Source organism: Drosophila montana, unplaced genomic scaffold, assembly GCF_035044405.1.
Source record: "Drosophila montana isolate Dmon_TW-CO22-7 unplaced genomic scaffold, ASM3504440v1 contig_779_1, whole genome shotgun sequence".
Taxonomy (NCBI): domain Eukaryota; kingdom Metazoa; phylum Arthropoda; class Insecta; order Diptera; family Drosophilidae; genus Drosophila; species Drosophila montana.
The window spans coordinates 1,572,551-1,592,692 of NW_026999075.1; the positions used below are offsets into that span (position 1 = coordinate 1,572,551).

The 20,142-nt window shown below is 32.7% G+C and overlaps 3 protein-coding genes and 1 long non-coding RNA gene across 13 annotated transcripts in view; 2 read left to right on the plus strand and 2 right to left on the minus strand.

The window, feature by feature from the left end:
- pros (prospero) overlaps window positions 1-11,128 on the plus strand; it is a 72,718-nt gene extending 61,590 nt beyond the window's left edge. For 4 of the 9 annotated variants that reach the window (XM_064698692.1, XM_064698695.1, XM_064698696.1 and 1 more), the window contains 2 exons: window positions 219-363; window positions 760-11,128. In XM_064698692.1, the coding sequence (XP_064554762.1) occupies window positions 219-363; window positions 760-939 (325 nt within the window). In that variant the 3' untranslated portion in view covers window positions 940-11,128. The remainder of the gene's footprint in view (window positions 1-218; window positions 364-759) is intronic. The other 5 variants (XR_010438203.1, XR_010438204.1, XR_010438205.1 and 2 more) reach the window with 5 other exon arrangements.
- LOC135439861 (uncharacterized) lies at window positions 22-1,531 on the minus strand. The gene is made up of 3 exons (XR_010438208.1): window positions 1,415-1,531; window positions 183-291; window positions 22-118 (listed from the first exon to the last, which is right to left on the minus strand). It is a non-coding gene; the product is annotated as an uncharacterized LOC135439861 (long non-coding RNA).
- A 6,489-nt stretch (window positions 11,129-17,617) lies between the features above and the next one.
- mRpL40 (mitochondrial ribosomal protein L40) lies at window positions 17,618-18,540 on the plus strand. The gene is made up of 3 exons (XM_064698656.1): window positions 17,618-17,759; window positions 17,830-18,060; window positions 18,125-18,540. Exons 1-3 carry the CDS (start codon window positions 17,734-17,736, stop codon window positions 18,435-18,437), a joined length of 570 nt encoding a protein of 189 aa, XP_064554726.1. The 5' UTR covers window positions 17,618-17,733; the 3' UTR covers window positions 18,438-18,540.
- A 297-nt stretch (window positions 18,541-18,837) lies between these two features.
- Window positions 18,838-19,892, minus strand: mgr (merry-go-round). Of its 2 annotated transcripts, XM_064698655.1 has the most exons (4): window positions 19,708-19,892; window positions 19,186-19,580; window positions 18,980-19,129; window positions 18,838-18,880 (listed from the first exon to the last, which is right to left on the minus strand). In XM_064698655.1, exons 1-3 carry the CDS (start codon window positions 19,792-19,794, stop codon window positions 19,024-19,026), a joined length of 588 nt encoding a protein of 195 aa, XP_064554725.1. In that variant the 5' UTR covers window positions 19,795-19,892; the 3' UTR covers window positions 18,838-18,880; window positions 18,980-19,023. The 2 variants fall into 2 exon arrangements, with proteins under 2 accessions (XP_064554725.1, XP_064554724.1); XM_064698654.1 differs by having other exon boundaries at window positions 18,838-19,129.
- Between the last annotated feature and the right edge of the window lie 250 nt (window positions 19,893-20,142).

The following is a 20,142-nucleotide window of genomic DNA, read 5'->3' on the forward strand; positions in this document are numbered from 1 at the left end:
ATTTCATTTACTTGACTATTTGTGTTTTATTATTTAGTTTTTGTTTATTATAATTATCTCTTTTATGATTTATGTATGTTTTACCTTGATTTCGTAAATTTGAATGCTGTCCAAAATACTAAAAAAATTTAAAAAAAAAAAAATTAAAAACAAATCAAAGCATAGCTAACTAGTATACTGACCAAATCCAAACATATTCCTCATCTACGCATCTGCAGAGAATTCTACTACATACAAATGGAGAAATATGCACGACAAGCTGTCACTGAAGGCATCAAGACACCCGATGATCTGTTGATTGCTGGAGATAGTGAATTATATCGCGTGCTCAATTTGCACTACAATCGCAATAATCACATTGAGGTATGCAACAAAAACACACTAACAAGCAGAGCTGTAAATACCTTTAATAACAAGAAACTTAGAACTTAAAAAAAGAATTCACTTCTCAATTACAATTTCTTTCGAGCATATTCATATTTTCTTGTAATTACCAAAGTTATTGCAACTTTAAGGTAATAAAGTAATTACAGCTTTGTTAACAACATTCACATTAACATACACATTAACAGAGCGCTGTGTGCGAGTGTGAGAGTGTGTGTGTTGCTATGGACTATAGCACACTCACACACTCATACTCCCACTCACTCTCATACACATACACACAAACACGCAACACATTAACACAACGATCTTTCTCTGCCGTGACCTTTTTGCTAATGTTATCGTCTTCGCCTTCGACTCCGCCCACGCCCACAGGTACCCCAAAATTTTCGCTTTGTGGTCGAACAGACACTGCGTGAATTTTTCCGTGCAATACAGGGTGGCAAAGACACCGAGCAATCGTGGAAGAAATCCATATACAAAATAATCTCACGCATGGACGATCCCGTGCCCGAATACTTCAAGTCGCCGAATTTTTTAGAGCAACTGGAATAAGTGGAGGAGTTGGCTATGCCAACGATGCCACCACCCCTGAATCAACCTACGAACCCTGCTACGACTACCACAACAACAACTGCAACAACAGCAATGCCGAAAGCGAAGCGAAAACAAAAGTTAAAAAGTTAAATCTACGTAAGAAATACAACTGGATATAATGCATACATAGCATATGTATTATGTACACACTCACACTAAAGAGGCAACACTTTTCTTAGGTATTCTTCGTATATATTTTTCTTTTAATTTTGTGGCCTCTCGTCGAAAATGAATAGAATAACCACAACCACAAGAAAGAAATCAAATTGCAATCGTAAAATATTTCTGTAGAGCCGTAAAATATTTTTTTAAAAATTTCGCAAAATGCCGTCTTCGCTCCCTGGAGCTAAACAAAAGCAACAAAATACACAATAATAGGCGCAAGTCGCATTAGGTTTGATGCAACAGCAAAATCAAATAAAAACACACTTACACACACACAATATATATGAACATGCCTCAGCTTAAAACGTGAGCGCTTAAAAGTATGCAGCGCTTTTGATCATCTACCAAATGTTGAAAAAGAAAAAGAAAAAGAACAAGAAATATAGTGCAAATTTAAAACCTGAGCCGGTAAAGACACCAGCACTCTCACACTCACACATACACACACACACACACACACACAAACACATACACTACAATTGTATCTATACAGAGGGTAAACTGTACTCTGACCGTTGGGGTTACTAGTTGAAATTTTTTAAAAAATATTTTTACTATACGTTTATATTACAAATACATACATAGTTGAGCAATCTATTAATCTACCGAAAGTTGACACACATTCCAAAGACACAATCTAATCACAAACAAACACATACACACACACTTTTACACTTCGGTACAGTTTTCGTAGGAATTTAAAGTGTGTTTTTTCAGCCGATTGAAAAGTTCTTTGCAGCTGGAGCTGTAAATGATCCAATTGCAGACAAACTTTTCTGTACGTCTTTTAGGCGGCAGTGTTGCACAAGCTTTAAAAAAGTGTTATGCAATTCTGTCGAAGAACATAAACTAAATTAACCAAGTTCAGGTTGCTTATTTCCTTTTAACATTAAGCACAATTCAATGTCTATCAAAAAAGCAAAAAAAAACCAAAAAAAAAAGTTAATCAAGAAAAACATAAAAATTTTGCGAGTAGTATTTTAAAAGAAAAAAATTAATAATAATTTGTATTAGCAGCGGGCGTTAGGGTAGTTAAATTTATTTAGTGTTATGCAAAAAAAAATACGACCAAAGTTTATTGTTAATCAGCTAATGCGAATGCGAATTCAAATGCGATTTTTATTTTAAACCATGTCCCATCTTTATATAAAAATTTTTGAATGCACCCAATTGTGCACGCATATTAATTTTTTAAAAACCAACAAACACACAAACACAAACACACACACTAGTCTGTTATTTATGTACATATACGTTTAGTTGAATAGCATTCGATTTAAGTTTATGTTTAGTTTAATTTACTTGGCCTTAAGTTGCAACAAATATATACAAAAACCAAATATATACACAAAACAAGAAAACCACATTATAATCAAAAAATTTGAGTTTGTTTTCTTATACTTATGTTATCGATCCCACGTTTTATCGTTTTGAATATATGAGCCGCCGGCTGTGTGCCTCATTATGCACTTTCATTTCACACCAAGCATGGAAAGTGGGCGGGTTAAGAGGGATATGTTTGCCTGCTCTGATCGTTTGGGGCAGGCAAACGGGTGCTGCACTACACCAATTGCAGCACCCCAATAATAACAACAACAACAACAAAATAACATTCATCAAAGCATGCAAACACATAAAAACATCGCGAAAATATTGAACTTGAAAAATATAAAAGAAATATTCCTCAACAACTTTGCGGCAACCATTCGAAACACACAAATTTCGGCCCATCATGTGCTTTGAGGAGCTCATAAGCCGGCTTCAGCCGACTCCCCCACCCCTAACGCCCCCTAGCTCTATTTTATTGGCTGCAAATAAGGGATTAGAGTCGGGAAGAACACCGCTTTATATAGAACATACTTAGCTGATATGTTCAACAACATAATGCAACAACTTTTGGCAACCCAATGGATTAAGCAAAATTTTTACAATAGTCGAATTTTAGCTAAAGCGAAATTGAATCGAACTAACAACTTTTAGGCCTAAACCCATTGAATAATGGTAAACTAAACAAAATTTTATGCAATTCGGCGTAATTATCACAAAATTAAACAAAGTATAAACGGTGAGTTTCCTAATCTAATGCAAAAAATAAAAAATTAATAAAACTTTTGGGAATATATTAATTGATATCGAAATTAAAATTAAAATTTCTTAAAAAAAAACGGATAAAAAGAAAATTGAAAAATTCATAATTAGATTAACAAAGCGTACAAACATAACTTGTTTATATTGGCAAAAGAAAATATCTAATTTGATTTTTATTTCTTTTCAATTGTTTTCTCGAGGTTCTCATTTCATTTCGCACACTTGCAACAAACACAAATCGAAATTGAAAAACTCAAAATTGAAAGCTCGTTGATTGTTAATGCCTTTACAAAATTTATTAAGCGAAAACGATACTAAAAGAAATACTTTTGGCCCTGAAGTTGACTAAAAATTTATTTAAATACAATTGTAACTGATTTTGTGATAAGACAAAAAAGAAAAATGCAAAAAAAAAAAACAAAAAACGAATGAAACATAAAACAGCATTATTGTTTTGGTATATGCCAATATGGTGGCTACGTGGGGGCGGTGGTCACCCACACTGACCACACGAGCCGCCATACAAAATTATTGATTGTAAAAATAGTTAATTGAAAGAGATTAATCTAAACGAAATTGAAAAGAATATTTAAAAGAAAACCTTTAGGCAATTTAAGGCGTATTAACAATAAACAAAAGCTACAAAACTTTCGGCTAAACAAAAAAAACTTTAGGCAAAATTTTATAAATTAAGCAAGTCGAAATTCACGATTTTTAACATGGAAATGAAAACCAAAACAAACGGAAAAGCCAAAAAACTCGCCAATGATCCGTCAAAATTAAAACAAATTTTTGCAAAAATTAAAGTTCTGTTTTGTTTTTAGTTTGTCAATTTATTTACTTGTGTAGGTTTTCTAAGAACACACCATTAAAAAGCACAAAAACAGATTGTCATAGCTCATTTTATTGACGATATTTAATATGAGATAAAATAAGAAATTGAAAAGTTTGAAAAATTTGAATCAGCCTATTTAACATACTTGCGTACCAATAAGAAGAACAACAAATACAATACATACATACAACTACATATACTATATAAATTGACATACATACGTACATATTTCATACATTTATACTTACATACATAATTATACTATAAGTGAACAAAAACAAAACAAAAAAGGCATATTAATAATTGGTTAATAAACAAAATTCATTGAGAAAAAAACACAAAAAAAAAAAAACAAACAAAACGAAGATTGCTTTTTCTTTACAAAATTCCTTCCAAACTTTGGCATTGTTTCTTTTTTGTCAACATTTTTTATGTTACTTTATTTTAATTACAAAAACTATATTACAACTTTTGGCATTAATCAGAGAACAATTTTGATATCAACGGAAATGATTGGCCTTCACCAACACTACAACACTATAAACTCAAACCTAAATCACATGCACAACAACTAACGGTAAGCGAATCAATTTCATAAAACAAATTATTATCGCAGCTCAAGACCGGGATTCACAAAAGCAGCGGCAGTCATTAAACTATATTCATAACTCTTTGGCAATAAACTTTTGAGGCGCTGAAATTGCGTTTTGTTTTCCCACACATGCGTCCATATGAACGAGATTTTGGTGTTGATAAATTCCAAAATATTTAAATCGAACGCCATAGCCTAGAGAACAGTTTGAATCATTTATACTACAAAATATGTAACTGCTTTTGTGAACCCATCGAAATTATAGTACAAATACAGCCAAAGTACAGTTTACACCCTAAGTAAAGGGAGAGGCCAGGACATAGCATAAGCAACTAAAACTTCAAAGCAAGCAAACCAGACAGCCAGCCATCCAAACCAGCAACATCCGACAACAAACTACAAAATGCAGTGATCGCAACCATGCGGCGGCAACCAAAACAGCCAACCAGAAAGAGGTAAACCAGGTAAACAAATAAACAAAACCACAAAAATAATAAGAATAAGCTGTACGCGCAGTGCTGGTAAACGCACTATGCGGCAGCGCTACAGTGCTGCAAAGCAGCACATTCACAGACCGGAAACCAAAGCGAAAGAATTTCATTTACTGATTAACTGAATGTGAGCATAAGCACAGCAAATTAAACTTAATGCATAATAAAAAACCAAAAACAACACGTAATCTAAAAAGCAAAAACCAAAATATATACTACACGTAAACCAAATAACAAATATAAATGCAGATGCAGCCATATGCAATTTTAACTAGAATTTAAAGCATTATTACAGCAAAATAACAAAATAACAAAATACTGAATACCGCATACTCTGAATGAAGAAAAGATTTAAATGAGAACAATTGGTCAAATTTGTACATAAAAATCACATTTAAATACAACTACATACACGTAATTAAATATTACTACAGTTTAAGCATAAGCAAAACAAACCTAAAGCTAAACCTAAACAGCATAATAAACCCTACTCCCTATGTCAGCCCCCAAGCACCCAACTAACCAACGCAAAAACTAAAGTCAGCCATGGGCAAAGGCAATCCTTATACACAGAGCTTTACTGCATTGAAAGTGCGCGCAAATGAAGATTTTTTTTTACTTTCGAGAACATGTGCCAAAACAAACCAACAGATACATACATCAAGTTACAGATACAAATGTATCTAATACAGGACATATATGTATATCAAATAACACAATGATTTTGGCAAAAAAGGCAAAATGAAATTTCAAATCATAATAATGATATCTGCTTCTATTTAGGTAAGTTAGTTAAACATCCTTGTTTTGGAAAACATCTGATCACAAAAAAATATAATGAAAATGAGCACACAAATTTGCAGTTTAGGTTAAAAGAAACAACAAAAAAAAAAGAAATAAAACCAAAACGAAATAAAATCAAAATCCAAAAACCAAAAACCAAAACAAAAAAACGAAAACGAATACTTAAAATTATTGCGTTTTTTTAGTAGCAAACGCGATTCACAAAATTTTTAAACACTTTTGACCGAAAATGAAAAATTATATATATTAAAAAAGAAATACAACAACAAAAAGTTTTGAGAACAATGTAAATTTTTATCACTTATCTGGCGAAGAGTATCAGAGAATACCAATTTTTGAGCGCATCGTAATGGATGCGCCGATTTTTTAGTTCACAACTGCAATAGAGCAGCACAGCCAGTGCAATACTTTTGGCGCACACTGTGCTGCACACAAACGGATTAAGTTCAAATAAATGAAATTTTTCCAATTACCGAACAAATATAAAGCAACAATTTTAAGCATCCTTAGTTCTCAAGTTTATGAAAAGATTTTGGCTTATGATATAAAAGAGTAAAAATAACAACAAAGTTAAAATTCAAAATTCGATTGATATATATATATTATACACACAAAACACACTCACGCACATACACATACACATACACATACACACACACACACATGCTGCACATGTTTGTGAAGCAAAAAATCAAAATATAAAAAAAGTTGCATAACATTTACCATAATAATATTAACAAATAAATAACTAACAACAAATTGATAACTAAGTATTGAACAATTTAGTTTTAACAGCCAACAATAGCCAGGGAAACATACACAACTCGTATGTGATATTTTTGAGTTAATCTCTCATTTATTTTTACTGAAACGCATATACAGCAAAATAAAAAAAAAAACAAAAACAAAAACAACAACAAAAAAACAATGTAACAAGCCCAGTTCAATGTGACAATACAAACGAACAAGAACAACCAAATATTATTATAATATTAACAATAATTATAATAATAGCAACAACATGCACACACAGCACTTCCAACAGCAACTTTTTTTGGGTTGTCTACACATATCAAAAACCAAAACAAAGAACCCAACCATAACGTAACATGTTTTTCTGTTCAGTCTTTAAGCCATCCTTAGTTCAAATTTAAAACATGATATTTACCCAGTATAACAAATAACATATATAAAAAATCTATAAATATTATAAGTGTTTATATAGTTGAATTTTCAATGACTAAACCAAATGTCTAAACGAATTTTATGCCACAGTTTCATTTGCAATAGTCAAAACGTGCCAACCGCGCGTACCGGGATAATTTATAGTACAATGCAACAACAAAACAAAAAACAAACAAACAAACAACAAATACATACCAATAAATTTTTATAAAACTATTTATATTTTTATAAAAAAATAATAAACAAAACAAAAACAAAAACAAAAGATCGATTATGAATTAACCACAACAACAACAATAGCCAATTAGCATAATAAGCCAAAACTTTTAGTTGACAATTCAAACATTTTTTGTTCACAATTTAACTACAGCAACATTTATGTTTTAAGTTTAAAAGAAAAAAAGAAAAACAAGAAAACAGAGCAGAAAACTGCCAGCTGCTTTTAGGCATGATATGAGCGGAAAAGAGTGAAACAATTTGCCACGAAATACAATTGAGGAGAGACGATGCAAGCACATGCCATATACGAAATTAACAATAGAATCCAGAAGAAAGCCAAATGTGTCGAAGACTCGAAGACGGAGAGACTGGAATATGACCCTAAAATGCCTGCCTGCTACAAATAAAAAAAATACAAACAAATAAAGAAATATTCGCCCAGCCCGTGTGCTTGCAACAACAAAACTCTGACATTGTATGATAGCGTGGCATGCCTCTTGCCACCAACCTAAGCGAAATTCGCAGCAGCAGCAAGAATAGACAACAAAATAAGTGATAAAAACAAAACAACAAATAAAACCTTTTGTTTCACAATTCTCTTACGAAAAACTCACAATCAATCAATTGATATGAATCACAAGCATTGCGTGCGTTAAACTGATCCAATTTCTGACAAGGACGATTGCGGCGACTGCGCCTGCGCGTATGCAACAGAAAATAACTGCAAGCTCCTTTGGTTTACTCTCTCACACACTCACGCAGACAGCAATACAAAATAGCAACAATAAACAAGCGATAAATTGATCAAGCAATTCGAGCAAAAATGTGCGCCTCAACGAGCCACAGACAATAGCCCAGCAATATTATTCTTATTTTTCCAATGGGCGCCATCTTTGTAATTCCCCGAGAATTAAAGTGGCGCCAACCAGCCGTAAAAACAGAAGTACAACCAAATCAAAAACAAATATTGGCACCATGAATCGCACAGATAATTGACGATAATGTTGAAAATATATTCTGTTGCCCCGCTACGCGAACAGCCGTCAAACTAATTTGAATCTATACGAAATATAGATACAACAAAAACATATAGATAAACCCAAAATAGAGCGCCGCTTGTCAGAAATCGCCTCAGGCGTTTGTCAAAATTCTACAAATATTTTTTGTAAAAACTGTAGGAGCAAACGAAAAACGCAATTTTATCAAATGATATATATATGTATATGATAGATTATTGATTTTCAGTTTCCTAATTTTAGTTGAATCTCAGTTTTGTTGTTTTTTCGCTTTTACTTTTCATAAAAGCGAAACCGACACAAGACGTATGTAGGTGACACGCCCCCTTGTGCGTGTGTAAAATATGTATAAAAAATAAAATAATATACAAAAAGAAAACAAATAAATGATAAACACAAAAAAAAAAACAATTAAAAGCAAACAATATTTATACAGAGACTGCAAACAAATGTGATCAGATATTTTATAATAATATAAGTTTACAAGAAACCGCTAAAAACAAGTAATAAGAAAGCCAAAACCAAAAATCTCTAGTATTTATTGCAATAGCGAAACAAATCAAAATCGAGAACATCCACTAAAGAACAAAGAACAACAAGCGCAACCTTGTAAACAAAATGTAAGTCAATATTAAAACGTAAGTGAAACAAAACGAAAAACAAAAAAAAATATTTATAATAATATTTTTTACAATAGCATATACAAAAAACAATCTCTAAATATAGCAAACGACAAAGAAACCGAGCGAGAGCCGCAGCCTAGCAGACAGTCCCCCCTCCAACCCCCCGTCGAGGAGCAGGCTGCAGCTACTTGCGCAACAGTTGCCTTTCACAGAAACAATTTACCGTTTAAGTTACAAATAGTGAAATAGACAAAACCAAAATGGCGGCGGTCTCAACAGAGCGTTGCCACAGTTTTCAACCAGTTTTCAGTTAACAAATGTTTAAGTTCATTAAATACAACAACAACAAGAACAGCTGCAAAATGCTGTTTATTTAGTTAACGGTTCATACAAAGATTATATTTAGTTTTAGTAGGAGTGAAGAGTGAAGTAGAAGAACAGCAAGAGCAAGAAAGATGAGTCATGAATTAAGAGCTCAAAGCAGTAACAAAAACAATTCAAGCCTCAAAACTTGACTAAAAAAAAAACAAAACCAATATCAAAAACAAACAGAAACCATAAATAGTAACTTTAAAAAAACAATTTTCCAATCTGTTATATGAGTTATAATCTTTTAACTAAGTATAGATGGATATATATACCTATATACATATATATATATATATATATTTTGTTCATACAACAACAACAAGTTTAGGTACATTTTGCTATGATTTTGCGAGCTTTCAAAAAAAATGTCTTTCAGTTCTGAACAATAGTGCCGGTAATATTATTGATATAAGTAACTATATACATGAATATGTATACAAATGTGTATACATATATTTAAATATATATGTACATAAAATGCATACTCTAGACGTCATAAACCGTATTCCAGCATAGCTAACTAATGCTCTAAATGTACACTGAATGAAATACACCAGAAACAACCAATTCAAATGATATGCAACACACAATAACGGATAAAGAATTTATTTGCGCTCAATTTTTTCTAGCATATATAAGCGAGTGTTTTAAGACCGCCTTTTGCCCAGAATCTGTCTACAAACCAAATGCCCAACCCCCTTACACAAACACACGTATCCCCCATATATGCATCATTCCACATGCCCTATAAATATATATAACTTATTAACTATATAAGATGAAGTAAATCGAAAAAAAAAAAACAGACAAAATAATAATAAAGGTAGTTGCTATTTTAAATATGTATTACAACAAATAAACAAAACGAAAAAACTATCATTAAATATGCAGCACAGTATGCAATAAATGTTGAGCAGGAACCAGAAACCAAGCAGACCCAAAAAACCGCAACAACAGAAAAAATAGCAAAACAGCAACAACAACAACAACAGCAACAGTCAAAAACAGAAATGTTCCAATCCATAAAACAAAAACTCAATACAAAAATACGTATGATATTTATATCCTTTTTTACTTACACGTATAATCAAGAAAAAATGGAAAAGAACTCAAATCAGTCAAATCGGAGAGGCGCCGCCTTTAGGTTTAATTTTATGCACATACAGCAACACTATAGCCACACACACACACACACGTACACACACACAATGCAGTCAAAGAAAAAAAAAAACAAAAGTCAATGTCAGCATAGGTATGAAAACTAAGCGTACTTAAATAAATTACATAATTATAAAGAAACAAAAACAAAAGCAAAACCAAAACCAAAATCAAACATAAATTTCTACTCATAGTTTAGCAATCGTAATTAATTTATTTTTTGCAATTAACTAAGCAAATGGACACAAAGCAATTCGCATATAGGACATAACTTACATAGTTCCCAAACCGACTAACTAATTAACTAACTACAAACAAACAAAAATAATAGAAATTTTCGCCAGCCAACAACAACAACTACACAACAGCAAAGCAGCAACAAGAAGAAGAAGAAGAAGAAGAAGAAGAACAACAACAACAACCATATGCCGTTCAATTAACAACAATAACAACCGCTAAGAACTAGAACTAGAACTACTTAGACGCCAATCAGTTATCAATTAGCTAACCTATGATTTAACAGCAACTTACACTATACAACAAAACCCATGCCCAGCAAACAAAACCAATGTCTCGACACTGAAAAATTTCAATTAAAAGCATACTTTAAACGGGTATACACGTAATATTGTAGAAATTATTATATATGTATATATGTGCCGGATTTCAATTCCGCGGCAATTTCAACTACTTTCATATAGCATGCTTGTTGACGCATAATTCAAAAAACAAATACTTCGAAAAATCAATGAGTATTCACGATATAACGGAATCTAAATTGTGGGATTCAATTTTCTCCAGCATAACAGCGCACAATTTCGATGGAAGGAGCTTTTCGGCAACATGCTCAAGTGGTATCGCATTAGATGAATCTCTTCTAGGAAACAGTTTCGAGCAAGAATATTTCGGCTTAGACAGTAACAGAAGACAAAAAAAAAAAAAAAAGCAAGACGAATTTCGGCGGTAATGCAGAAATGCAAACTAAAAATAAAAAAATGTTCCTCTGGAACATAACTCTCGGCATAGACTTTGGCGTACCTTTCGGAACAACAGAAGACGCAAAAAAACTCTAAAATGACAAATGACAAAATACGCGCTGCAAGTGTTTCGACCGCCTGCCAAACACGGGTTTTCCAAGCCAGAAAAAAAATTAAACAATAAAGTTTTAGGTATAAGTGTAAAATTATAAATATAAAAATATTTCGGTAATGTTCCTATATATACATACCTATATATGTATGTATGCATATATACGTATATATAACAAGGTAATACAAAAATAAACAATTTTGGACACACGAAAATTCAGCATTTAGCATTTTGGAATATCAAAATAAAAATGTCTAGCAAACAAAAAAAAATGGGTGACAAGAGAACACTCGTATTTGGCAAGCGTTGGCAACACTTGCAAACAATGATAAAAAAAAATAAATAAAATAGTTTACAGGCAGCATTTTAATTCAAAAAAAATTGTTAGTTTACGATAATAATTATGTTTTACGATTATTTCTCTTATAACTTAAACAAAAAAAATTGTACTTTTCAACGACAACAACAACAACAACAACAATGAATAACGCGTTAAAACCCCAAAAAATGATGACAACAAAAAACAAAAAATGATAATATAAAAACAAACGAACAAAATTGAAAACTCTCGGCCATGTTTGGATAATTCTCTCTCGGTGTAAAGTTCAGGACAACAAATTTACAAAAAAAAAAAAAAAAAAAAACAAAAACAAAAACTAAAAATAAAAATTGTTTAGACTTTAGGAAAAAATGGGAAAAAAAAGAACTCAAAATCCAAAAATTATATGCAAAATTACAAAATTTTGGAAAACAAAATTTCGTAAAGCAAAATTTAAATCGTAAGTAAACTAGCAGACGGAGTCAAAAAAATGGGAAACACGTGAACATGCAGGATTCACACTCTGCTCAAGGCTAAAAACAAACAACAAAAAATTGATATCAATTTTGAAAACGTGTTGGAAAAATATCAAGAAAAAAGTACAAGCTTATTTTAAGCACCTTCGCGCCTTATCTTTAAGAACATAAATAAAAAAAGCAAACGCAACCTTAACGACATAAACTTATATTTAAATACATTTAAAAAAAAAGGAAACAAAAAAAAAACAAAAAACTGTGTAAATTTTATATAGCAAACAAGAAAACGCAACTTTCGATACATCTCCTGGTAGTTATTGCATGAATTAATTTAAGTCTGATATCAAAAAACGCATAAAAGCAAATTCTTATTTCTGTTTCAAGCCCATTTTGATTTTGTGGAAAATCTGCCTTAAATTATATAAAAACAAGACAAGTCAAACAATTCATGGCCAAAGCAGATTTGGGCATAAACAGCCCAAAAATGTTTTTGAGCATAACAGGAACAGCAAACAAAATTGAAAAAAATACAAAATACAACAAAAATAATAATTAAAGAAAACAGCAAAATTCAAAATCGTCGTCAAAAGACGTTGCAGATTTCAAAATTCAAAAATGCAAATAAATTCAACAAAATTACGAACTGAAAAACATACGGTTTGAAGCTCTGAAGAACGGCAGCAAAAAAAAATTTGCAAAACAAACCCCAGAACCACAAAAACAGGAAAGGTTTTCTCTACTTTATTATGCCCAAATAAAACAAAACGAAAAAAAAATAACAAAAAAAAAAAAAAGAAATCATAAAAAAAATGCTTAAGATTTTGTGTTATTGAACCCTTTGTAAATGTTTAGGTGTATAAAAAACATAAAGAAAATAAAGACATGGACAGTACTTAAGTTAGATGTTGGTGAGGCAAAAATTAATATAAAAGAAATTAAGAAGTGTATGTAAAAATTGTAGACAAGAAAATTATAAAATCGAAATTCAGTCCCTAATAATTAGTTCTAATAATGTATATCCACCAAACATATGTAATATATATATATCAATGAATATATAAAAATGTGTACCCGACTCTCGCTCTTTTGTGTTGACTAACTTTGCGATGACCTAAGATTTGCGCTCAATTTCCTTGTACAAATTATAGATCGTTTGGACAAACCGGTTATTAGTTGGCATAGATTTTTCATCGGCAATTTACTTAGTTATTTCCGTTACAGCATGGCAATACCAATTTAAAACAAATGAGTATGATATTTTTGTCACTTATATCCACAATCCAATGCAAAATAAAAGAGACGACAAGCAGAGAAAATGATTTTTGGACCAGGCCAAAGCGTTGGCAGTTCTCAAGCCTGAAATAAAACCAAACTGCATGGCAGTAGCCCGAACAGGAACCGAAAGGGGTTGGACTGCCTGCATATTCTGGATCCATCCAAGACCGTTTTGCAACCAATAGCACTGAAGGCAATACAAATTCAAATATAAATGGTTTACCATACAGGCAAAAGAAGAAATATAGAGTAGATGCAGATGCAAAAGCAGAGCAAAAGACAAGGCAAAGACAAGTTTCGAATCAAGGAATTTCGGCAACATTTCGAACAAGAATCTTTCGGCGAGTTTCGAACAACTTTCGATTACTTACGCTTTTGTTGTTAATTTGTTATTTTGCGACTACGTCTCCACGCACACCACGCACCAAGCACAAAAAGAACAAGAACAGAAACCAAAGTGATAAACGAGTAAAGCAAAAGTTAAAAGCAAATTTTGATATGGGGCCACAACGTCCGATCTAAAGTGCCTTCATGTAACAAAAAAAGTAAAAACCAAAAACAAAAAAAAAATCTGTTAATTTTTTATGTAACTAAAAAAGGAATGAATCAACAAAAACAAAATGAAATTATTAATAAAATTGTATAAAAATTAAAAATTGTAAAAAGATATAACAAATTTAAAAATCTAAGCAAAAAATATGAAAAAAGGCTCCAAATAGACCAGCAATCAAGCAAATACCAAAACTGCTCAACATATTTGGCCTGGCCACACTGTCTCTCGGTATTACGATCACCTACGCGTATTCTAAGTTTGCCAACAAAATTTTATCAAGGATAATAAAGCGCAAATCTTAAGTTATCCCCATACCCCGAAACCCAGCTAGCAAAGTTGTCCATTGACTACCTAATTAAGCGATATACATACATAAACGTATATTTAGTTATAGTTTGTAAACAAAAATGGAAACACAAAAAAAGTCAATATTATGTATGAAATAAATGATTTAGAATTTAGAAACGAAAAGGTTTGGATATACATTGACTACTTACGAAGCATATACCTAACATATAGCGCTGAGTTGCTCATTAATGAATGTATTACTTTCTATCGCACACGGACACACACAAACACACACACACATACACGCACACACAATACACTATACTATATTTAGTTTAGATCATAGGTGGAAATAAAATACATACATACATATTTAAATCGAAAATTAAGCTAAACGATTGCAAGAGTACTAAGAACGGCATACTTAAGAGGCGGCAATAAGCTATAATGCAACTAAATTTAAGCTTAACTCAACTACCGATACGAGAAAATAAAAACAAAAGAAAATAAACAAAAAAAAAAAACCAAATATGATAAACATTGAAAAAAAGAATGGAAAAATTGAATATTTGCATGTGCATACGAATATAGGAGATAGAGGCAAGCAGTGAAAAGCAAGCAGTTCACAAAGAAGAGACGTATACAAAACTAAAAGACTAAAAAAGAAAAATACGAATGTCCCTTTTGTGCTTCTTTCCCCCACTTCACAACTCTCACACACACACACACACAAAAGAAAAGTAACAAATATTTGCATTATTCAGTTTAGAATATTGAGTTGTGAGTTTAACGTACTTCGAAACATTTTGAAGAAAACCAACTAGCAAAAATTAGCAAAATTTAAAATTTACAATTTACGAACATTAAATTTAGTTTATGAATATGCATTCATTTGAAGGTGTTTAGACGCACACACTATGTATATAAGTATGTATGAATATTCATTTATCGATTACGGATTACGAATTACGATTTACCATTTACGATTTACAATTTCGGAGCTGAACACAAATACAAAACAAAAAACATCCAATTATTCTTTTCATCAACATACATATGTATGCGTTAATATATGGATCGAATGCAGAAACACGAGTAAATGTGCAAGGGTTTTGCTTAGAACGTTTTAAATGTATTAAACCATTTCGGCAACATTACGACATTAAAATTTATAATCTTTGGGCCATATTAAGAAGCATCATTTTCGATTGGCTGATGCGAAAGTGTAAAATTTACTTAACTCCAGAGCCAAGTCAAACAAAACCGAACAACAAAAAATCAATTTTGGTTTAATTTATTCAAAAATAAATTAAAGAAAACAAAAACAAAAAATATTGAGTTATACAACAATAGACCGGAATTATTTCCAAGAAATAGTACAAACAACTTTAGAAATAACTTTTATAATGAATTTATAAAATAAGCGGCAATTGCGGCGCTCTAAAACTACACTAGATACGCAAAAATTTGAGGGCTTCAAAAAATTACGAGATGACCAAGCTGAAAGCGTAAAGCAAATAAAATTACCGAGTATGAAATTGGCAGATTTAGAGCGCTGTTAAAATAAAAACCAAGTCCCTCAAAAGCATATACGATTTTTGTTTATTTAATTTTAACTTAAGCACACATTGAGTTGAATGTATTATGATTACTAAGCGAAATTGAAAGCCTACAAAACAACAGAGCCTGGCACTAATCATATTTTCGAAATTCCTTCTTGACAGAATTCAAGATACAATTATATTGTATTAATTTTTGTATGCAGAACATCATTTCAAATGAATTAGTCTCTTCAAGTAATAAAAACTAAATAAAAAACATACATACATATGTTAAACTTTACTTTCAACACTACGTGGAAAGAAAGATAGCAGTGAGAGTTCAGAAAAAAGATGGCAGACAATTTAAATTATAAGTATATGTAATAACAATAGACAAGCATAACCTTTTATGCGACCCTACCCCAAAGAGCAGAAATACACACACAATACTATTTACCACAATAAACATATAAACATATATGAATGTAATACGCAAGATGAAGCATACACAAATCGAAAGTTTCAAAATCCATGATGACTGCGTAAAATGCATGATATATTAACTTTATATGATTAAATCATTTCGAAAGCAAAAACCAAATCAGAAATATATAAATGTGTGTATTCGCAGAATTTAGACATGCATGTATATTGTATAGTTTTCGATATCGGTTCCGTTACAATATTACTTTACTAGCTTTGGTGTACCTTTTGGAATCTTCGAACAAATTTGTCTGGACCGTAAAGCAGAAGCCAAACACGCGGACTTACACAAAAATTTGTAATTTTCTCGTAAATAAAAAAAAAAAACGAAAAATATGATTTGTATCTCGAGACAGCATTTAAAGTAAACATAAAAATAAAAATTAACAACACACCATAGAACGTAATACAGCATTAAAAAAAAATGTGTAAAAGACAAATTAAATATTTGGGATATAAGCAAAATATGATTACATAAATTTATATTTATGCAGCAATTGTAAGGAAAAAAACGAATAAACAGATTAACGCGGGAAGGGAAGGTAAAACAACAACAACAAAACACTATACTATAATAAAACATTTTTAATCGAAAAAAAAACTACTTATTTTATTGAAAATTATGTAAAATTTACTAAACAACAAAAACACATAATAAAAGTATATTGTTTATTTTCATCTTTAAAAATAAAGTTTTAAAATCGTATAAAAATAGTAAAAAAAAAAAAAAGTGCGAGTTTTATTTGCGGATGGATAGGAAGAAAAGCTCAAATATAAAAAACAAAAGAAAGTGGCTAACCAAGATGATAACTAATTAGCGTTAACATCATCCAGATAACAACGCGTAACAAACCATAGCTAGTTTTTTTTAAAGCCAATCTTTGTTAGCATACAGTTCAGTTACTGATTGAAGCCTTGAATGCATTTTCCGACAGCATGCATTGTCAGACAGCGTTGCAGACAAGGTACAAATATTCAAAACCACCGCCTTCTCATATTCCACCGATATATCAAGCATTTGAAAGAAAAAATTTTCTGGCAGCATCGCAGCGATGCCAGTCGTTGCAGCCCTGACCATATGTTTGGAAATCGATAATCGATATATTTCACTAGGACACCTACGGTAAGAAGCAGCACATTACGCAAACGGTATTTCGGCTTTTAGCTCAATTGCTTACTAAAAATGTCGCTCCTCGGCGCAATTTCCAGGTAATTGTTCTAACACAATCTGGCCTAACAGCCTACTTTTAATATAGATACACATCTTATTCATAAATAGGCTGAGTCTACAGAGCAGCAGTCTTGCCGCACGTTGCCTGCACACAACGCCCGTACTGTGCGCTGAACCGTTGAAGAAAAAGAAAAAACTTGACCCGCAGATCATTAAACAGAGAGAGGACCGCAAGAAAAAGAAAATCGAAAAGCAAATACGTAGGCTTGAAAGAAATGCGCGTCAACTGAAGCCGGTCGAAGAGCTGGAGGTACCTTTAGATTTAATTGACGACAAGGCGTAAGTTGGATGATTTCAGACGAACACGCTCCAATTGCCACTTAATTTTTCTTTTCCTTTACAGGAAACGGGAACGAAAGCTTACTCCTTTGGGCAGCGCGGAGGTAGAGCAGCGTGCACTTCTTAAAAAACACTGGGCGCACTACAAACACGATGAGAAGGTGGCAGATTTCCAAATCATTGACCGCTTGCTGCAGTCTCAAAACAAAGCGCTAGAGGAGCTACGTCGTGAGTCCGAGGAGCTTTACCAAGCGGCTATAGAAGTAGACGCGAAACTGTTGCCGGTCACTGTGAAAGGACCTGTCGCAACGCCTCCTATCAAAAACTATGTGAGCCCTGATGGCGACTACATACACCAGTCCATGAAGTGGGAATAACCGGGTTATTTGTCTGATTTTTTGTGTAATTAGGAAAAAAAAGTTGTTAGTTTGTTTATTGCAATTAAAAACAATGAAATAAATGCATATACATCTGTGTCAATTTTATGCCATCTCTGAGGATATCCAAAGGCTGCGGCTCCCTAATTGATATCGAGTTCCTCAACCTACCTTATAAAGAGGGTAAGCCAGTTCTCTCCCTGAAGAAGCCCATATCTGACTGAAGATATATATTTTTGTCCAAGCGGCTTGCTTACTTTTAGTTAAGGCTAGAGTAAGTCGTCACATCTGAAAGGCCCACTCTCATATGTTATGCTGACGCCCATTTTCTGCATTGTATGTATTTCATATTTATTATAATCGAGAACTAGAGTTAAACAAGTGAAAAATGCAATTGGCGTATCCTTAGATTTTTTCTTCTTTAATTTTGAAAGCATTGCGAGCTGATTATATGTTTTGTTCAGTTTTTATCGGGCGTCGGAAATCAAAACTATATATTTTCAAACAAATAAATAATATATAAGGGACAACACCCGATTTACCTTGCGTACGTTCTTTCTTAGCTTTTAACATTTTTAAGAGTTATCTAGGAGGGCGTACTATTGGCATTAGTTTTGGCCGCGGCCTGCCGCTTTTTAACACCCCAATTGTAGACCCGCGCCATGTTAACTTCGGTTGTGGTTATTTGATCTCTGTAGGAGTGGGAGATACGCATAAATACACAGCACCGCACAAAATCTTAACTCACCTCAGAAAGTCCTGGTCGTGCTCCACCGACTTAAGATTGCCCACAGCAGATGTTATATTTTGCTTTAAGAGCGCCTCGGCCTCGTCTAGTGGATATTCCAGCATGACGCTGGCTCCCAGCCAGAGATAAACTGTTTTTGTGGGCGGCACCAGCGTCTTGATGAACACCTGGTCACTGAGCAAGAATTGTGTTTCACGCTCCTCTTCCTCTTTGCGCAGCACATTCACCATCTCCAACGACCGCTCCAGATCGGGTATCTGAGATTTCAGCTTGCGGCGGCGCGCCTCCAAGTTGTAGGCCATGAATCGATACTTTCCATGTTGTTCGTCCAGCCGTTGCAACACCTTTTCACAGTTCTCGTTCTCGGGCTGTGTCATAAACGTATCAATTTCCTCCTGCAAACAGAACACGAACGGATGATTAATATGGAAAATTGTCTACAGCTGTTTTGGCTGTGGTCTCCATATAGGTTAGAATTGGAATTGACTCAGCGGCCGACGACGCCTGCAACATGATACTCACTAAAAATATTGCTTCTGGTATTCCCGCAAAGGTTTTTTGATTTTCCGGCAATTTTGGCATTTCTACTGTATCCATGATGCCCGTCATATTGCTTTTATTTGATATTAACTCTTATAAATTGTAATAAATTTACAGCAGGTCAAAGGCGGCAGCGGCAGAGCAAGGCGATGGTATTAAAAGAAGTGCTGTACAGCGACTGTATGTGTGCTTTTAAATATGACAAGTAATTAAAAGTTACTCTTACCAAAATTATTGTAATCTTAGTCTATGACATTAAATAAATAACCAATAACTTAACTATATTCATAAGGAGCATTGGCATTAGAGTACAAGGTAAATATTAAAGCTTGCCACGCACCAAAATATGATTTCAATTCGCCTTTTTAAAAGAATAATTTAAATTACAGTCTTGTCACTATGACTGTAAAGTCACAG